This window comes from Lutzomyia longipalpis, chromosome 4, assembly GCF_024334085.1.
Source record: "Lutzomyia longipalpis isolate SR_M1_2022 chromosome 4, ASM2433408v1".
Taxonomy (NCBI): domain Eukaryota; kingdom Metazoa; phylum Arthropoda; class Insecta; order Diptera; family Psychodidae; genus Lutzomyia; species Lutzomyia longipalpis.
This window is the reverse complement of record NC_074710.1, coordinates 17,289,269-17,309,133: the sequence shown is the minus strand read 5'-3', so window position 1 is coordinate 17,309,133 and position 19,865 is coordinate 17,289,269. Positions and strand designations below refer to the sequence as shown.

Here is a 19,865-nt window from a genome sequence, read left to right as displayed (position 1 = left end):
AAATCTTCTCATCATTATAAATCTTTTTTTTTATAGTGTGTCTCTCTCTTTGAAAATTCGTCATTATTTCTCACCAATTTGTTCATTTTACAATAATTCGCGACTTATTACTCATTCAAAAAAAAAAATGGAGAAAAATTGAAAAGAAAAGAAGTCGTTGGAATAAGTCATCCCACTTGAGCATAAGTGTTAAACTTAATTGTTTTAACACCTAACAAAATGTCTCTCTCTCTCTCATTTTCTTGTTCATTCTTTTGTTGTATTTTTTTGGCACACAACATATTTTGCCGTTGGCTGTGCTCTCTGCTGCGGAAAACCCCCAACATCACACAACATAGGCATGGTGCAAATATGTTCCTCGTGCAATGAAAAGCATTCGCACTTAGCTGAAGGTGGTGGTGCTACCAGCATTGATGGCAGATTTACACCGTCCGATAATAAGTCACAAGCCAATTCGGAAACCAGTAATGTGCGGTTTAAGGTGAGTCTCTCTCTCCTTATATTATTTGTTCATCACATTAATGCAAAATCATTCTCACAACACACACTCTGTGTGACTTTAAACTGTCTCTCCCCGCGTTGTCTGTCCTCTTCTCTCATTTACTTCGTTTAGTGGCGTATACTAAAAATATCCATCCATTTATAAATTTTTTTCCTGTTATTGTTGCCACTTCTTCTTCTTCTTCTCTCCAAATTAGCTAAAATTATAAATTTTAATTCAATGACACGAAGGTGATGAGGTTGAATAGGTAGAGTGAGTGGGGTTAGGGTGATCATGAGGAGGGCACAGAAGGAAAAAAAAAGGAAAAGCAAAAGAAGAAGCGCTTACACACCTATTTAAATACAATTAATTACACGTGTGTGCGAAGTATGTGCAGAAAAATGATAAAATGCTAATAATAGGTAACATTTCGATTGAGATAAAAGAGCGATATGTCAATAAAATGTGGGTAGATGGTGTGGAGACCAAAGTTGACAACAAATTCTTGTGGCGTCATCGATTTAAAGGTTTGAATTTTAACGCTGTGGTGGAGCAAAAATAAGGCTTGAAAGTAAAATTTTGTTGAAAAAAGAAATATTTTAAAGAAAACTCATTTTGTGTTACCGTTAGAATTTGAAAATGTTAAGAATCTAACTTTAGAATACAGATTTCATTTTTATGAAAGAGAATACAGAAACGGAAAAATAATAAATGTCTAATGTTACAAATTCTGGTCTTAAATGACTAAAGTTCAATTAAAAAACAAACAACTGTTAGATTTTTAAGTTAAAGCCTTAAATTTACTAACGTTAGAAATTAAATCTTAATTTTATTTTAAAGAAATTTATTTCAAACAATTAAGCTTAAAAAGTTATATGAAAAAAAAAAGTTTGAATCTCTTGTCTTATTAGGTAATTCTTTATCTTTTAAACTGTCTTTACTTGAGAATAAAGTTCTTTATTTGTTAAATTTTTAATCATTAGAAATTCTAACGTTTGCTATGACGATACAAATTGTAATATTTAAAAATATTTTATATTTACATTAGATTTATAAAAAAAAACCAAGTAAGTAATTCTGAGTCAATTTGTAGGTATGTACATACTTTACGCTAAAAATTTAAGGTTTTAAACACTTTAACGTTAGAAATAGAAATTTTTAAATTTTCTTATCAACAATTAGAAAGAAATCATTAAAAAAATATACTTTAAAAAAGTTTAATCTAATGATGAAATTCATTAGTCTGATAGTCTTAAGATTTCTTAAAAAAGACGTAAGTTTCCTTAAGGTTCTTAAGGTTTTCTTAAAACTGTATTGTTTTCATAATTTTTCTTTATTTTTTTTTATGAAAAAAACTTAAAATTTATTATGAAAAATTTAAGATTATCAAGTTTTCTTAAAGCGAGACTTGAGATTTCTTAAGTAAATCGAGCACAATACATATTTTAACGAATTTAGATGTCTGAATGCGATCAAGTTTCTTTAAGTTTCATGTTTTCTTAAGTATGTCTCAAATTTTTATAAGATACATTATGGTTTATTAAAAAAAGCTTAATATTTTTTAAGAAAAATTTAATATTTTTTAAGTTTTCTTAAAAACGAAACTTAAGATTTCGTCAGTCAGGCTGAATTAGTCTAAAATCGGGCTGAATCGGCTTCGGTCATTGAAACTCGTATGGATCGTCAAAAAAATTGCATTTTGCTCGATTTACTTAAGTAATCTTAAGATTCGTTTAAGAAAAAACTTAAAAAAATATTAAATATTTCAAAAGATATCTTAAGCTTTTCCTTAAGGAATCTTTTTTTTTTTACTGAAATTTCAAGATTTCAAGCGAATTTCAAGAGTTTCTTAGTCGCTGAATAAGGCCCAGTCTTGTGTCTGTTTGATTAGTGAATTTCATTTTAAGATTAATAAAAATATTCATTAATAAATTAATTAAAGAAAAAACAATTAAATTTTAAGCTCAACATTAGAACTTTTTCACATAAAACTTCATCAGCTTAGGTCTCTCTCATTTCTCATAGACTAGGTATATTGTGTTGCTATTTGCTGCCTTTTTTTCGTATGTTATAGATGTGTTATGCTAGCTGTGTGATACGACACACAAAGGTCGGCGACGGAAAAAGTCAAAATCGGTGAGAACCGGTGTTGGTGGAAGAGGTTCAAATTAGCGCTGTTTTTCTGACTTATCATTAAAATGTGAAAATTGATTTTCGGTTCATACTAGAAATTTCCATTTTTACCCACATTCACACACACAGAGGATAGTTTATAATCTCAATTTTCGCGGACGTGCGATGAAATAAATAAGTAAAGAAAAAAAAGAGCTTGACGAGGCTTTGCGCGCGATATTTTGCTTTAGTCGTTGTCAGTTGATTTTTAACCATCGTCGTGGTAACATCGCGTATATTCAGCTATTGATAGTGTTGGAAGAAAGAGAATAATTCGTATTTTTTGTGTGTGGGTGTGTGAAAATTCTTCTTGAATTTTTCTCGTTGTTTGTGTGAAAAGTTTCAAAAATAATTAAAAAAAAAAAAAGGAAAAGGAAGAAAAGACGTGAAAATGTCACTAATTTCGCTGAGAATTCACGTAAATCCATACCAAAGGGAACGGAATCAGAAGAGAAAATCCTCACGACAGGTGTGAATAGTTCCTTATGTGGGTGGGAAGGTGTTTTTTCCTCAATCATTTTAAATTACACGCTGATGCAATAAATAAGAGGAATTTTTTCAGTGTTTGTGATTTTTTTTTAAGAAAGAAAAATCAGTGATTGTGGAAGAATATTTGGATAATTACTCCTCATTGTATTGAACAATTTTTCAACAATTTTTAGTCTTCAGAAAAGTTATTTGATTGAAAGAAGTAAAATATGCGAACATACCGTGAAGTGTTCTTAACTTGCTTTGGACATTAAATGATAGAAAACTGATTTTTTTTCTTGTGAAAATTGAAATGAAAAAGTAAAAATTAAAGGAGATTTAAGTTCAAATTATAAATTTCAACAAAAAAATTAATTACCTAACAAGTTATTATTTCAAAATTTTAGTGTTTAAACTTTAAATTTCAGTGGTTTGGAGTAAAATTTCAAGTGTAGATGAATTAATTTTCAGTCTCTGTAGCTAAAAACTATATAAAAAAAATTTGTGAAATTTATCGTGTTCAAATTTCTGAAATTTATGCTTCTGAAATTTAAAATTTAGTGTCTGAAATCTTGAATTTCAATTATTATCGAAAATTGCAAATTTCAAGAGATGCTCTTTTAAGGGATTTAAAAGTTTGTAGAATCTTTTAATGTCTAAGTTTTTTAATTAAAGATTTCAGTTGTGTAAGTTTATTAATTTCAATAGTCTTAGTTTATAAATTTCATGAATTTGCAAAGTAAAAAGGAAAATAAAAAGTTTGATTTAAACATTGTAAAACCTTTAATCCTAATAATTTTTTTTGAAGCACTGAACTTTAGTATTTAAACTTCGAAATAATAATTTTAAACAGTGAAATCTTTGTTTAAGAATTGAAATTTTAGTGTAAGACACACTGAAATCATTTAATGGAAACATTGAAATTTCTTCAAACACGGAAGATTAAAAAACCTAATATCTGAAATTTTGATTTTAAAAAACTGAAATCCTAATTTCAAGTAATGAAAACTTTTGAAATTTTCAAGCTGCATATTGAAATTTTGAATTTAAACCCTGAAAGATTCATTCTTACCTAAAAAGTGAATATCTATTATTTTTATCATTTTTTTTAATTATTGAAGAAAAAGACAAATTAAAAAATCAATGAGAAAAAATATTCCACCAAGAATACATTTTCATTATTTAAATTCAAAAATTTCATTTAAAAATGCGGTGAGTTTAAGTGATTGTTAAAGAAATGTTTGTTTCTCACTCTATGTTGCTTTTTGAGCACTCTTTTCTCTGCAAAAGCTCCAAATTTAAACAAATTCTCAAAGTATTTAAATTAAAGAAAAAATATTTTTAATTTTTTTTTAAATCTTTCAAAGCTCATTTGAAATGAAGTTTTGCTTTATAAAAATAAAAAATAAAAATTGAAGTGGACGCCAGTCTAAAGGAGTTAAGAGGTTCATAAAACTTCAAGTTAATCGTGCGTGTTTAAGTCTTATTTAATCTTACGATGATGTCTGGTTGATAGAATCAACATTCCCAACGTTTTCAGGAACGTTTTTCTCTCACTGTGTGTATAAATTGTCTGATAAATAGGGGCGTGATAATATTACGATGACAATATAAGCTTAAAAAACGAATGAAAAAAATCGCGCCAGTTCTATTTTTAGCAAGTCCTCAAGGATTGATAAGAAAACAAAAAGAGGAGAAGAAAAGGAAAAAAAAATGAAGTTTGATAGATTTTTTTTGTGCTATCAATCTCACACCTCACTTCAATATTTCATCAGACGCCACGACACAGAAAATGGTTGTAGGCAATACACATTGGAATCACATGCCACACCTCAGAATTTCCCACATTATCTGTCTTCTTCTCGATGCGAATATTGGAGTTTTCTTGTCTATCTGAAATTGATATGATTGTCTTATTTTCTTCTTGATTTCTTTTGCCTATCGTAGCCTTATGAAGCGATATCACTTAATGCGGCTGGAACGGTTGTTGTGAGGGACCCAAAGGGTCTCAGGCGGGATTCAAGACCAAATACACCGCCACATTCGCATGAGCCCCTTGAAAATGGTCATGGGCAGTATCCGTAAGTATCTGATAGTTTTCTGTTTTTTTTTATTTAATCCTTTTCCTATTTTTTCCTTTTATTTATTTAATTTTTGTGTTGTGTTTGAGTTGTTTTTTTTACCTTCTGGGATTGCTCGTAAATAATTAAATTTAAATTCAGTGTAAGAATAATTTGTCAAATATTATGTCAAAAGACCTGATGAAGAAAAGAATATTTATAATCGAAACGTTGTGTATAAAGAAAAATAAGTAGAGAAAATATTAAAAATCACAATAAGAATGAAAAACAAGTAAAAAAACACACTCATTTTTTCTTTTTTTACGCTGTAATTAAATGTCTTGTAAAATAATATTGTTTGCATGACAACCCGGCTGGCATGTAAAGTAGGATGGAAATTTTCATTACGCATTAAATTACAAACTAAAAGGGATTTCTTTTCTTTTATCAGCTTTAATTTTTGTATTGATTTTCAATTTAATATTGAATAATTGACATACGGAAATATTTATTAAGAATTATTTGCTGTCTTTTTTTTTTTTTAGCAACTTTATAATTAATATTTTACAAAAATACGAAAATTTATGAATTAAAAAAAAAAAACTTTAACAAAAGTTTACAGAACTGTTATTCTTTTTTTTATTTGAAAAGGAAATGATTTTTTAATTGCAATAAAGTTATTTCAACAGCGTAATAAAAATTGAACTTTCCTATAGGCCAGCCGGATTTTTATTTGTTACACGTCATGTGTAATTTAATAGGTCGAATAATACTCTTTTAAATAATTTTTTATTACAAAGTCTGTAAAGATAATAAATTATCCACATTAAAAGGGAAATTGGATGTTTTTTTACGCGACGTGTAATAAATTGTGTATGTGATGTTTAAGTAGTTTACCCAGTTGACCCATAAACTGCATAATTTTTTCTTATTTTTTTTTTATTTACGAGCAGTTCCTGATTATTGAATTCTAACAAATAATTTATCATTAATTTATGTAAAATCATTAGAATTTCATTTATTCTTTTTTTTTCAATTGGATTGTAATTATTAATTTTTCAAAGAAAATCTTTATTTTTAAATTTTTTTTTGTTAATTTATTAAATTCTCATTGAGATTTATATTTTTTTCCATGTCCTCTTTTATTCACTGTTGTCTCTGGTGGGGATGCCCAAAAAAATAAACAAAAAAATAAAAAATCCCAAAAAAAGTCAGTTGTATCCTCCTTGCTCTGTCAGGTGCTTCATCTGCAAGGGGCTGTTTCCGGGTAATCAAATGGAATGGCTGTCAACGTCGGCGGAGCACATGAATTCGCATGCGATGCATTTTCCGTGCTTAAAGACAAGCGATGGTGGTGCAAATCGCGTACTTGCGTGCACACGGTGTGTCGCCCACTTGGCAAAGCAGTGGGAGACAATGGATGCCGACAGGGTGCCCCTTGAGCATCGTCGGTACAACATTCCATCGCCAATCCCAACGACGGGCTCCCCCAATGGGTCACGTGGCCTGGGGGGTATTAATACGCCGCCATCAACGCCATCGGTGGCCTCCACGCCGGCCAGTACGTCCATCTACTGCTTCCTGTGTGGCCTCCATTCGGACTTGACGCTCGCACGTGTCTTGTATGCCAGCAAGGAGGGTTCCCGCCCCTACTTCCCGTATCTCCTTAAGCACAAATCACCCCCAAATGCGGAACAATTGCGCTCCGACTATTCAGCCCTCGTGTGCACCTTCTGTTACCACTCGTTGCTGAGTCAGTGGCGAAAGTAAGTGTTGTGCGGGCGCGAGGAGGGTGCTGCTTCAACCCTTCTTTCTTTCTTTTTTTTTGCCTCTCTCACACACGTTTTAATCCTCACAGGTATGAAGCACAAAATGCAGTACTACCAAATGAGAGGAAGTACAATTGGCACGACTACTGCTGCCATCTGTGTGGCATTACGACATATCGGAAGAGGGTACGAGCCCTGCCAATTCGGGAGTTTCCATTTGTGGCTAATCGCAAGAGTGATGGGGCGCTACTGCTCGAAAATGGGGACTATGCTGTTGTTTGTCTCGATTGCTATGAAAGTCTCAGGTGAGGAGGAAGAGATTTTTTTTTAGTTTTATTTATTTATTTATTCAATCATTTTTGAAGTTGCCTAAAAGATTAGAAGAACGTTGACTTAATTCGGGAACTTTAAACGTTCATTTTGAGTGAAAGAAAAAGAGTATTAAATAATAAAAAATCCTAAATTTGGCAGAATTTTAAAGTAATACTAGTGGATTAAAAAAAACACTAAAAGGTCAGAATTTGGCCACACTCCCCTAAATTTTCCGTGGGACGTTTAATATTCATTTGTTGGACGAATTTTTCTTCAACATAAGGATTATTCATTCATTTTGTTGTAATGGAAATGTAAGAGATATTAAAATGTTATAGAGTAAAAGAAAAAGAATCACAGCTAAAAGTTTCAATTTGAATCCATTTTGAGGATAATAAATTAATTTTCCTTTAATTTCTCTTTAAAAATAAATTTTGAATAATAAATTGTAAGAAAAAAGCTCAAATTTGTTATAAATGGCGTAAGAAACATAACCTCAAATTTTTTTTAACGAATTTTAAGGATAGACTTCATTGATTAATTATTAATTTTATTTTTTGTCATTCTCTTAGGTTTTACAAATAAATTAGAAAAGTTTTCTTTCACTATTTTCCAATTTACTTTCTTGCATTCGTAATGAACATAACCTCTAAATTGATATTTTTAATGAAAAAATTATTAACATGATTAAAAATGTTTTTTTTTGTTACACAAATTGAATTAAATTAAAATTAAAGAAGTATAAAGGCCCATAAAATATAAAATTGTAAATAAAAATCACGAAGACTGGGTGAAACTCTCTAATCAAACAGTCTTACTTAAGTTTTCTTAAGAATGCTTATGACTTATTAAGTTTTCTTGAGAAAAACTAAAGAAAACTTAAAATTTCTTTTTTTTTTTTAAGAAAATTTAAGATTTCTTAAGTCAGGCTGAAGTAGGCTAAATGTTTTTTTTTTATGATTTTTAAGAATTTCAATGTCTTAAGACGATCACAATTTTCTATTTCTTAAGTTTAAAAATATGCTCTTGATTGTCTCAAGATATCGAAATTCTTAAAAATCTGTCTGGCTTAAGAAATCTTAAGTTTTCTTTAATTTTTCTTAAGAAATTTTAAGTTTTTCTCAAGAAAACTTAAGACTGCCTGACTTGTGAATTTCACCAACTGTTAAAAATTGAAATGTGAGGTTATGTTCTTTACGCCGGCGTAAGATTGAAGTAATGCATTACTTTACGTCGTTACAAGATTGTGGAATTTCACAAATCAAATTTTAAATAATGATAAAATTAAAATTAATAAGATTTCTCTTCGATTTTTAACATTAAAAATATAGAAAAATTATTTAAAATAATAATTTTTATTTTCTCTTTTTTTTAGACAACAATCAGCCGAATATGATCGATGGAATGTTCCAATTGAGAAGAGAGAATACAATTGGGTACCGCAGCCTCCGCCACCAGAAGATAGTCCGGATGTTGCTGTAGCCAGATTACCAAGTGGCGAACGTTCTGACAAAGTAATGAGCTACAAAGTAATGTGAAAAGTCTCACAGTGATGGTCATAAAAAAATACTAATCAATGAATTTTTCTTTTTTTTTTAACAGCCAAATTCAGCAATGCGATCAATTCCCAGTAAGAAAAATTGTTCTCCAAAGCAATCAAGTGATAAGAGGGATTCAAGTGAGTAACTTTCCTTTCCTTTTCTTTCTTTTCTTGCCAATAATATCAAGGATTGTATGGGATTGAGAATGAATGTTTAGTAGAAGGAGAAAAGAGAGGGTCACAGAACGACGAGTATTTCACTAGATTGACCATTAAAGTGCAATGTATTTTGTGTGTGAATGTGATTGCGCAATTGAGGATGTATCTCACACCAATTTCACCACAAATAGGGGAACGGGGGGTGGCTACAGTACAGAGAGTGCCAAAGGATACGAAGTTTTATGTTGGAAAATGAGAGAAAAGAAGTGATGACCCATAAAAAGAAGAAAGGAAGTAAAGTGTAGTGGACGAGAAGTGAGTGTTTAAAAGCTCCAGAGGATGCAATTGTATTCTCCTCACACATATCTTTCTGTTCTTTCTCATTGAGTTTCTTATTTGTTTTTTGTTTTTTTTTGGGTCAATACAAAGTGAAATTAATTCGTTTTTTGCAAGACAATTCTTTGTTTGCAAATTCAAGTAATTTGGGAAAATTACCATGGAAATTCAATGTGGAAAATTAAAAGAAATCTCCAGTGGAAGTTCGTAGGAGATTGCTAAGAAGTGTCGTAGATTTAGAGGAAAATTTCCTTTATTGAAAAATTTTTAAGGAAATACGTTCTTCGTTAAAAATGAGTATTTTCTTTAATTTAAAGGTAAGTGCTGATTTTGTTTTTGAATTGTGATTTCGTAGCATTTTCCACCGTTATTCCATATGCGATTTTCCTATTTACACGACAAAAAAATTTTTAAAAGTCAATTTTTTCAACAAAAGAAATTGAATAATTCGCAGCGAAAAGGGGATAGGGAAGATTGAATTTCCTTTGAACCAGAATGAAAATTAAATTTAATAAAATGTTTTTGTAAAGAAAATGAATTTCTTTATTTTTCCGCGGAAGATTTTTTTTAGAAGAGGAACTTTATTAAAATTGTTAAATTCTTTTTTCACATTTAAAGAAAAAAAACTGAAAATATTTTTACTTAATAAAAATTATCTTTAAGTTTATTTGATTTTTTTTACCAAAGTTATTTTTTATTTTATTACAGAAAATATAAATTTTTCTCCAGTGGAAAATCTAAGGAAATACATAAGATATTTCATAAGAAAGTTCAAAAAATAATTTTAAATTTGTTTTTAGTTGATTAAATTCTCTAAATTTTGACTTAATTTAACGACAAAAATATCATTTTTATTTTAATAATAGTCAAGCGGTTAAGAACACAGTGAAACGGAACAAAAAATCTCCGGTTCAAATCTCAATGTTGTCACATATTTTTTTTTCCTTTTCTTGTTCTTTTAAACGAATTTATCTAAAAAATTCATTGCATTTCGCATCAAAGAACTCAAAATTTGCAATGTTTCATCGGAAAATGTTCTGGAAAATTGATAGACTAGAGAGAGAAAGAGATAGAAATAGGATGGCTCATTCTGCTAGAATTGTGTATTGAGTTGAATTCTTTGCGCATGGAGAAGATTCATCTTCAGGGGTTGATGGCTATGTGAAATAAAAAGAGGGGAATAAAGTAGAATTTTCGACTTTTTTTCGAAGGAGAAGATTTTTATAAAAATCATTCTCTTGCTCTCTATCATTTGGGGAATTATATAGGCTACCCTACGTGTTGTACAGCCTATTTTATTAGCTACAAAGTTAATCACATTTCTCTCTCTCACAAATTGTTGGAATTTTCTCTGTTCTCTCTCTCAGAGGGTTTTTGTGAGTATTTAATCTTACCCCTACTTAGAGGGGAGTTCTCCATTTTTTTTGCTAAGGATATTATTTCCCAGAAGAGTGGGGGGAGTGGGTGGTAGAAGTGTATAAGTAGGTATATATTATGGCAAAGGAAATGGCGGCGACAATATCATTTTCCGCTGGGGCATCATTTTCTTTTCACACTCAAACTTACAAAGTACACGGAAGGGGGCTTCTCAAACTTTTCTCTTCTTCTCTCTTTTATCTTCTCAATTTCTTTTTTTTATTTACATGTTTTGCTGCACCTCACCCCTCCGAAAAAGTATTGATTTCTCCAGTAAAGTGAGAAGGAAAATTTTTGGTCTTTTCGTAGTGAGTGTGGAAAGGAAGAATGATTTTGTATTAACAAGAAGATTTTGTGGAGGATTTTTAAGAGATAATTTGGGCTTTATAAAAGTATAATAAAAGACTAAAAGCTTTTGTTGTTTCTGCTGTTAAGTGGGATGAAAAGTAATTCACAATCATCCAAAATTGCTTAACGATCAAAGAGATGGAAGGTTGGATTTTGCTACTAAAGCCAAATCTGATAATTTTCGTTTTTTTTCTTTCGAGATAAATTCATGGATTAGGAATTTTTTTAGCATTGTGTATGGAATGAAATAGTTTTAAATCTTTGAGAATTTGAGTGCTTCAGAGAATGAGGGCGCTGTAGTTATTAAAGGGGATGCCTTGTTGGAACAAAAATTAGATTTCCTTTCGATTGAAAGTTTAGTAAGTAGTTTAAAAGGCTTTTTTTTAAAGAAATAATTTGATTTTAAAGTTAAACAATATCGAATTTTAAGCAGATTTCTACAGATATCTGACACAAAAATAGCCTTTAAAAGAAGATTTGAAATGTTAAAATAAGAGGTAACTTCAAAAGCCCATATCTCCGGTTCTACAGCACCTAGAGGGGTGATCGACCTATCACTAGAAAGTTCTCAATGTCCTCTACAACATACTAAAAAATCATGACAATCGGACGAATAGTTTAAAAAAAATATAGTATTTTAAAAATGTGGAAATCACACTCCTAGTATAAGAATATGACCTCTAGCGGCCAAACCGGAAACTACCCCGATCTGGGATCACTCGGCCTTTCTTTGTAGTGCCTTAAAGAAAATTTACGGAGATTTTGGTCCATATATAACAGGGGTATTTTTTCCAAACAACTGTGGCCTTGTCCTTTTAAAACAACCATTTAAGCTATTAAAATTCTTCAAATTTGAAAAAAAAAAACCAACGCCATTTGTTTGTAAATAAATTTTGTTTGCTACCAGAACAGCTAGAACTTTTTTCTTCCTAGAAATCTTCTTTTTCTTAAGAACTTAAATTGTTATAATTAAAATCAAATAGTGGCGCCATCTCTTAGAGTTTTAACAATATATATACTTGTCTCTATATCTCAACTATATATTTAAAAACTCAACGCTTTTTTCTTATAAGATTAAGAGGAAGATAATAGAGAAGAAAATACGTTGTCAATGGAAACCGCAATCATGTCAAAGACTTTCATTTTTGGAGGGTTGTTTTTTTTTTGAAATTCAACATTAATATTTTATTCATAAACACCCTCTTATTTTACACACAGATACACCAACCACACCAAAGTATTAACCTTCCATAAGAAGGTGTACGAGGAGAGGTTCTCTTTTCATTCTCTCATTTTTTTTAAGCGCTGTGTCAACCCTCCCTCTTTTGCAATATAATGGCATCCGCATACAATAATAATAATAATATACTACATAAAACACAATATTTGAGGGATAAATGGTGATGTGAGGTAGGTATTTGCGCCAATATTGTGCGCACTGTACCTACATATAATTTGCTATATACATATGTACTACTTTATGCTTCGTATATAGCAAAGTTTGCGGTAAAAGGGGTGCTTTTGTGTGTGAACGAAAATTGTCGACAATGCGACTTCCACACGACTTGTTTTAACCGCATCGTCGTCTTTTGGTTGTAACCTACCACGTATACAGTACATACGCTCACAGGAGGGAACATTTTGTGGGATTTAAACGAAGCTACATAAATCCCATGAACTCCCTGAAACCTCATTCACAAGAAAATGGCCACAAGGGTTGGTTGATTGGTGGATTGGGGGTGGTGTGTGTGTGTTTGTGGGAAAAGCATGTTGTGAGAAAATGTTTCACAATCCATATCAGAGTGTCTTATATAATAAGTGTTGTTTCTCCAACAACATAAAAAAGAGACATGAAGAGAGTTCATCTTCAATTGATATACCATCAAATGGGCCAAATAAGGTTCACTATTTGTAAGGGAGAAAATAATTTTATTAAAAAAAATAGTTCAAATGCATTTTTTACTTTGAAAGTTTGAGAAAAATTCACATCTTTAGATTTAATTTTAAACATTTTTACATTTTTTTCTGGCTAAAAGAAAGACCATAAGCCAGAAGAAAGGTCGTGAAGATTACCAACAGATGGCGCAAATAGATAGAAATTAATTCTGAGCAAGACACAGAATAACTTTGCATTTAGGCATAGAACATTTTAAGACATTTTCTCACGAAGCAAATTCATTGAAAATATCGAATAATTAATGAAAAAATACATACGGTAAACATTCCTTTGTGATGACTAGCACCATCTTTTGACAATTTTAACAATATTTATTTGACTTTAGTCAAATTTTGGCATTCACGTAGTTAATGATTTATAAGTTAAATATCATTTGACTAGAAAGACAAGGACAACATTTATCTCTCCGTGAGAGCTATTTTCCAGTTTAATGACTAAATAATTTCTTTAAGTCAAAATTGATTTCATTTATAATTGATAGCGCCATCTGTTGACAATTTTAGCACAGTTTATCAGTTTATTAGGAAAAAAAACTGCTGGACTAGAAACAGCTTTACATTTAAAAGATCTAAATCGTCTAGAAATTATTTATTACTATACTCGAAATATTCTATTTTGTCACAATGATTCTTCTTAATTGATCCACATGGTCAGCGCCATCTGTTAGTAATTTTTTATTGTGCTTTATTGACAAATTTGTGGTTTTATTTGTTGGGCGAGAAATTATTTTACTCTAAGGGAACTAAATGTGTTTTACTGCAAGATTATTTGCCATTAGAAAATGAATCTTTTAAATAATTGACAGCGCCATCTATTGGCAATTTTTACCATGAATTGTGTTTTAATAAAAAATATTGCAGGATCAGAGATAATTTCTCTCTTTACATTTCGATAATTTTTTCTATCTACAAGTTTTAACTCTGCAAATTCAATTTACCCCATTTGACGGTACATATATTGCCATTGTATATTTAGGGGTGACGGTTACCATATTATAATTTCAGAGCACAGAAAAGGGGAACTTATATAGAAGCCGAATGGCTAAAAGTGCGCGTGTGCAATGGTTTGTACATTCAGTTCTTTTTTTTCAAGTTAAGAGGGGCTTGGAGAGAAAGATTCAGTGAGTGAGGGGCTCCTGATGGTGTTGTTCAGCAGGAGAAATATGTCAGGTTCATACTCTCTTTACTCTGAGGGTTAAAAAATAAAGCATTGAGTTGAGAAACATGCGTGATAGAATGTGTGAATAAACGTATATTTATAGTGCCTGCTGCTGCATCTTTTGCGCACCCTATTTACCATAGAGAGGGGTGTCACAGAGAGCGTGCAAGAGAGGCAAAAAAGATCATAAACTGGGGAAGTTTCTAGCATAATTTCACGACGTACACATAGAGGGTAGAAAAGGAGAAGGGATGCTCTCTGATGCTAAAAAAAAGAATGAAAAAAAAAAGAATAAAAAGTGGTGGGAAAAGGACCCGAAAGTAGTCGTCTGCCTCTTCTCTTTGGCAGTTGGAGAAAGTTTGTGGCTGCGAGAAGGATTATTCGTGCTTTTTAGGTGTTTAGAGAGACTACACAGACACATATATATATTTATTATATTTTATATATATAAAATATCATAGAAAGTATCTTAAAAAAACTTTTTTTTTTCTTAATTCTTTCGTGTGCAAAAAATAATCGCGTGACGCCTGCAACGAATTTTCCGTGCAAAAAAAAGGGAGTTTCTGTGTGCAAAAAAAATGTGACAAAGTGTGTGATAAATGCTCCAAAAAGGGTTCAATGGCACAAAAAGAATAATTAGACGGAGAAGAAGAGAAAAAGAATCCATTGCAGACGTGTGAAAGATGGTGGTGAAGTGAAATGAAAAATTGCCAAAAGAATAAAAAAAGAAAAATTTTGTGCTTCAAGAAAAAGTGAAAAAAAATTAAATTTTAGAGATTTAAAAAAAAAGAAAAAAAAAGTGAAAAAGAACAAAATCCAATGGATTAGAATAAAGGATGAAAAAAAAAGAGTACGAATACACAAAAAAAATGCAGAATCGATTCTTTGGGGTGCGCACTTGAGAGTTTAATGCTGGAATTTTCTTCTTTTGTACATTCTCTCCCCGCAACTTTATTGAATTTTCCAACAAATGCGCAAGATTTTTTTATTGTGAAATATTTTTCTCTTTGAAAAGGAAAATTTTTATTCACAATATTTGCATTTTTGGGAGTAAATTGAAATATTGCGTGAATAAATTTTCAATATACTTATTATATTACATCAAGAATATCCTTTTTGTTTCTTTTTCAACAAATACAACAATATTTGGGAGGCGGGGAAAAGGGAAAATAAATATTTACGCATGAAAATGTGGAAAATATAGAGAGTCTATATAAAATATCTCTCACAATATTACACAACACACACACGAAATTTTCTCAATTAAATTAATTAGTGGATGTTCTTTTGTGCAAATATTTGGTTAAAAAGTTATTTTACTTCAATCAATAAATATCTCTCTGTGTATATTATACACATTTTGTGTATTGTTTGAAATGTAAATTTTGTGATGAGAAAAAAAAAATTAACTCCAGCCGGGATATAGCAATCTCGTGTATTTTATTTGTGGTATGAAAATTAACTGTGTATAAAAATGCAGAAAGTACTAAAATGACTTTGAAAAAGTATTACTTCATGGATTTACCACAATAGCACTGTCGGAGGAACAAATTAACGACACTTAGCATAGATTTAAGACAAAGTGGGAGGGGGCGTCGTAATCCGATAAGTGCAAAAGGAACGTATAAAAATAAAGAAGAAATATGTAAAATTAGGTTAGAAGAGAATGTAAAAAAATTAAAGAATTTTAATTCGTTGGTAGATGGCGCAATAGTTTAATAATTGACATCGAAGCAACATAAGCGTAGATGTTTCATAACATTTAAAAAGGAACAAAAAATAAATTTATGACGTCATCGATTAAATTTTTGGGAGAAATATTTCTCACAGGTTATCCTATAGGTGATTTCAGTTGAAAATTGATAAATTTCAGGCAATATCTTTTTCTTTGAACGGGAGAATGGAGTAAATTTCCTTTAGAAGATTCGATGCTTTTGCTTTCATAATGAAGGTATTTTCCTAACTATAGATGGCGCCATTATACTAAATTTTTACACCAATATTAACAAATTACGAAAGTTTTAGTTTTTTGTTTATTACGAAACCTTTCAGAAGTCTTTAAAAAAATGATTGAAGTTTAAAAGAAAGAATATTGCGGATTTAAAAGACTTTTATTTCATAAATTTCGGTTGTCTGTGTACATCTTCATCAGGGATTTTGTAAAAAGGAAAATTTTGAACATATTTTTAATATAAAATTCCTTTTATTTGTAAGTTTAAATAGTTAAAAAAAAAGAAATATTTTCTTTATGAATCAACCCAAAAAAAAACTTTCAAACTTACCACCCTTTACGGTAATTATTAAACTATTCAAGGACTTGAACCCCTTATGTTTTTTTTTTCTTCAACCCTTCTATCCACCATCTGATATTGAAGAGAGAGAAAAGAAAGAAAATTATTCCACAATCCTTTTTATTCACTTCAATTAAAAAGTCACTTCATTCCACGTTAATTTTAATGGTAGTTTTCTACCATCAATTTAGTAGGTATAGTTGAAAGGGAAAAACCCTTCAATTATTTTTGAATTTTCTCTCAATTTAAATGGCATAATTATCCCCAATATATCCTTTTATTATTAATATATTAATGTCCCGCCATATGACAAAGTATTTATTAATTTACAATTTCACGACTTTTGTTGGAATATAAATTACATCAAAGTGTTGTTAGTTACATGTCCTTGTACGAGTTACAGCAACGACAAAAAAAGTTGTTTTGAAAAATGATGGAATATTGTACATCTGCTTAAAATTTATTTTTCTATTAATACCTTTCGGGGAGATAATTATACACGCTCGTGTAAAAATTGATAAAACTCTGTGGATGGTGAAAAAGGGGATTTTTCGGTGTTGTGCGTTTAAATAAATTTAATTTGAGGTGAAACCTTTAGAGGATAGAGCTACATATAGAGGCATGATTTTACAAGGATTTCTCTCTTATGGTTTATTTTTAGCAGAAGATTTGAGTGTAGAAATAAAAGGGATGAATAACATGACATTAAATTAAGAAGAAGAAGAAGAAGGACATAAAACGATCCTTTTTGGGTGTTTATTTATACATTTTGCGGGATTGTGTGTTGTTGTTGGCCCCCAACTGAAAAAGGGGGTTTTATTCAATGGTGAGGAATTAATTCGTTAAATTGCTTAAAGTGCTTCACATAATATACATTATTATTATGTATTATTGATTTAATTTTGTTGGGAATATTGGCAAAAGTAAAGGGGATGATGGGGAGGATGTGATAAGAGGGAAAGAGAAAGTGTTTGTGTTATATATATAACAAAATACATAATTATGTACATAATGTAGGTACATATAAATGGGGAGATAAAAGTGAAATTGACATTCAATGCAATAATTCAATGTTATTCAAATATTTAATGTTTAATTACATCATATGTGAATAATGATGGAATGGATACCGAGAGGATTACCAAATATTCATGCACCAATACCGATTTGTGGTGAGAATTGATATATATCTACAGAGTATTATATGTTTTATTGCAAAATTACATATGTTATAAAGTAGGGGGTGGATGCAGGCAAATGTCATCCACCCCCCCAATCATGATGATTTCTGTCTCTATTTGGACTTCGGTGTGAATGTGAGGGTGGTGTGGATGGGGAATGAGTAATATATCCACCCTAAAATGAATGGGCTCATTAAATTGTAATAAATCAACAGCTGAAAGTGAAATTCTATAAAGGTTAATTATCTAAAGAACAAATTGGTTTTATATTCATTTGAAAATTTCATGAATTTTAAAAGCTCGGTAAAAAGCTTTTTAAACTTTAAACTTAAGATTAGGAAACATTTAAAATAAGCAAAAAACAAAAGAAATACAGTAAAAAATATTTTTTAATAAATATTAAAATATTAAAGAATTTTATAGCAAAAAATGTGTCTTGGCTATAAAGTCTAGAAGAAAATGTAGGAAAAACAAAGATCAGTCAAAACTCATTCTTACAATAATTTTAACCATTTCCAACTCTTGGGAACATTAAGGATATTCCTAAAGATTAAATTAAATAGTTAAGACACATTTCGTACTATAAAAATAATTCATTATATATTTTGGTTATGAATTGCGAAAAAAAAGAAAAACTTATTCGAATCAAGAGATTCTCACCCAACTCTTAGTTTTTTATTTATTATTTTTAATTTATTTTATTTCAATGGATCCTTAATCCGTCTTGCATAAATCGCTGTTTTAGCATTGTTTTAAACATCAAGAACCAAATGATGGAAAGATCTCTTTGATTTATTTATGAAATCTTGGTTTTCAAAGAAAAGAAAAAATTTCCACTAAAAAATCTCTTTTATTTCTTTTTTTTTAAAAGTCTTTTCAATAATAAATCAATAAATGATAATTATTTTATGGTACAATGTGTCTAGGCTACCGTAAAAGACATTTTGATAAAATGTTAAAATCTTTCAAAGTGCATCTGAGAAGGGAAAGAGAATCTTTCTTAATTTACTTCTTAAATCATTCAAAAATCTTTTAGTGTCTCAAAATGTCTAAAAAAAAATTTTTTAAAGAATTTTCCAAGCCAAATGTAAAATATTGCGTAAAATTTTATCCACAAAATACCTTCTAAAAAGCAAATATAAAAATTATTCGATTTACCAGCTGCTGATTAGTTGTTCCAACATACAATAATTAGCATTTACATGGTATACGCACATTTATACAAACACAAAACAAGGGAAATATGGTTTGTTTGGTATAAATGTAAGTAAATTTTGCAAGTGTGAAATTTATCTCTGTATGAGCTTTATATTTAATTGTTTGAATAATGAAACATTCACTTCAGACAGCTATAAATTTCAATTATTTTCTCCCCAAGTTCTGCCCTCAAAATACACATTGGCATGCAATTTGTGTGAGAGTGTCGGTGTGAAAGGATTCTTCGTTTTCATACCCACTTACTACACCATAAACTATGTAGTACAAGTATACAACATTATATCTACAATTTTCACAGCATGCGCATTAAGTTAATTTTGAATTATATGATAGAGTTAGAAGAAAAAAATGGTATAGAATTGTCCACCACAGACACAAAGGGCACGATCTTCATCCTTGTGCCAATGTGTGGTTGTTTCTAGAAAAGAGGATTTTCATTTTAAGGAAGAAGAAAAAAAGCGGAAAACTTTATTTTGAGAAAAATTGCATTTTGGGACCAATTTTAGATCTAATGATTTTGAAAATTCAAAAGAATTTAAGAGCTATTTTCGAGTTATTCTAAACAAAAACTTAAACTTTGCAAAATTTTTGCTAAGTCTGTCTTAAGGGTGGGCCTAAACTTTTAAAAGCTGGGCCTCAGTTTTTTGTAAATAAGGATTTAGTTTCTTAGACCTAATTTAAATTTTTTTAATGGTTATATGATAGACAGTAAATTATTTTTGAAGAAATTAAGAAGACGTATTTTCGATCGTTTTTTTTTTTAGCTAAATGTTTTCTTTAATTTTTTTTACCGACGTTTCGGACTGTATGAATCCTTTTTAAGGGTATGATTTGATTAAGATAAGTTTAACCCTTTTTTCTCATTCTATGCGTAAGTTTTATTGAACCAGGCCTAGCTAAAGAGGATGATCAAAAGGAGAGTCTCAAGAGTAATTTTCGAGCCAGTTTCGAAACAAAACTTTAAAAAAATTCTGGCAGTCTCGTAAGATGGTTAAATAT

General features: G+C 30.2%; 1 protein-coding gene across 8 annotated transcripts in view; it reads left to right on the top strand.

Moving 5' to 3' along the window:
- Positions 1-19,865, top strand: part of LOC129795328 (uncharacterized) — a 57,273-nt gene that overhangs the window by 18,936 nt on the left and 18,472 nt on the right. For 3 of the 8 annotated variants that reach the window (XM_055836478.1, XM_055836480.1, XM_055836475.1), the window contains exons 4-9: positions 339-481; positions 5,069-5,202; positions 6,393-6,947; positions 7,040-7,255; positions 8,638-8,791; positions 8,865-8,940. In XM_055836478.1, coding sequence (XP_055692453.1) covers positions 339-481; positions 5,069-5,202; positions 6,393-6,947; positions 7,040-7,255; positions 8,638-8,791; positions 8,865-8,940 — 1,278 coding nt within the window. The remainder of the gene's footprint in view (positions 1-338; positions 482-5,068; positions 5,203-6,392; positions 6,948-7,039; positions 7,256-8,637; positions 8,792-8,864; positions 8,941-19,865) is intronic. The other 5 variants (XM_055836481.1, XM_055836476.1, XM_055836482.1 and 2 more) reach the window with 3 other exon arrangements.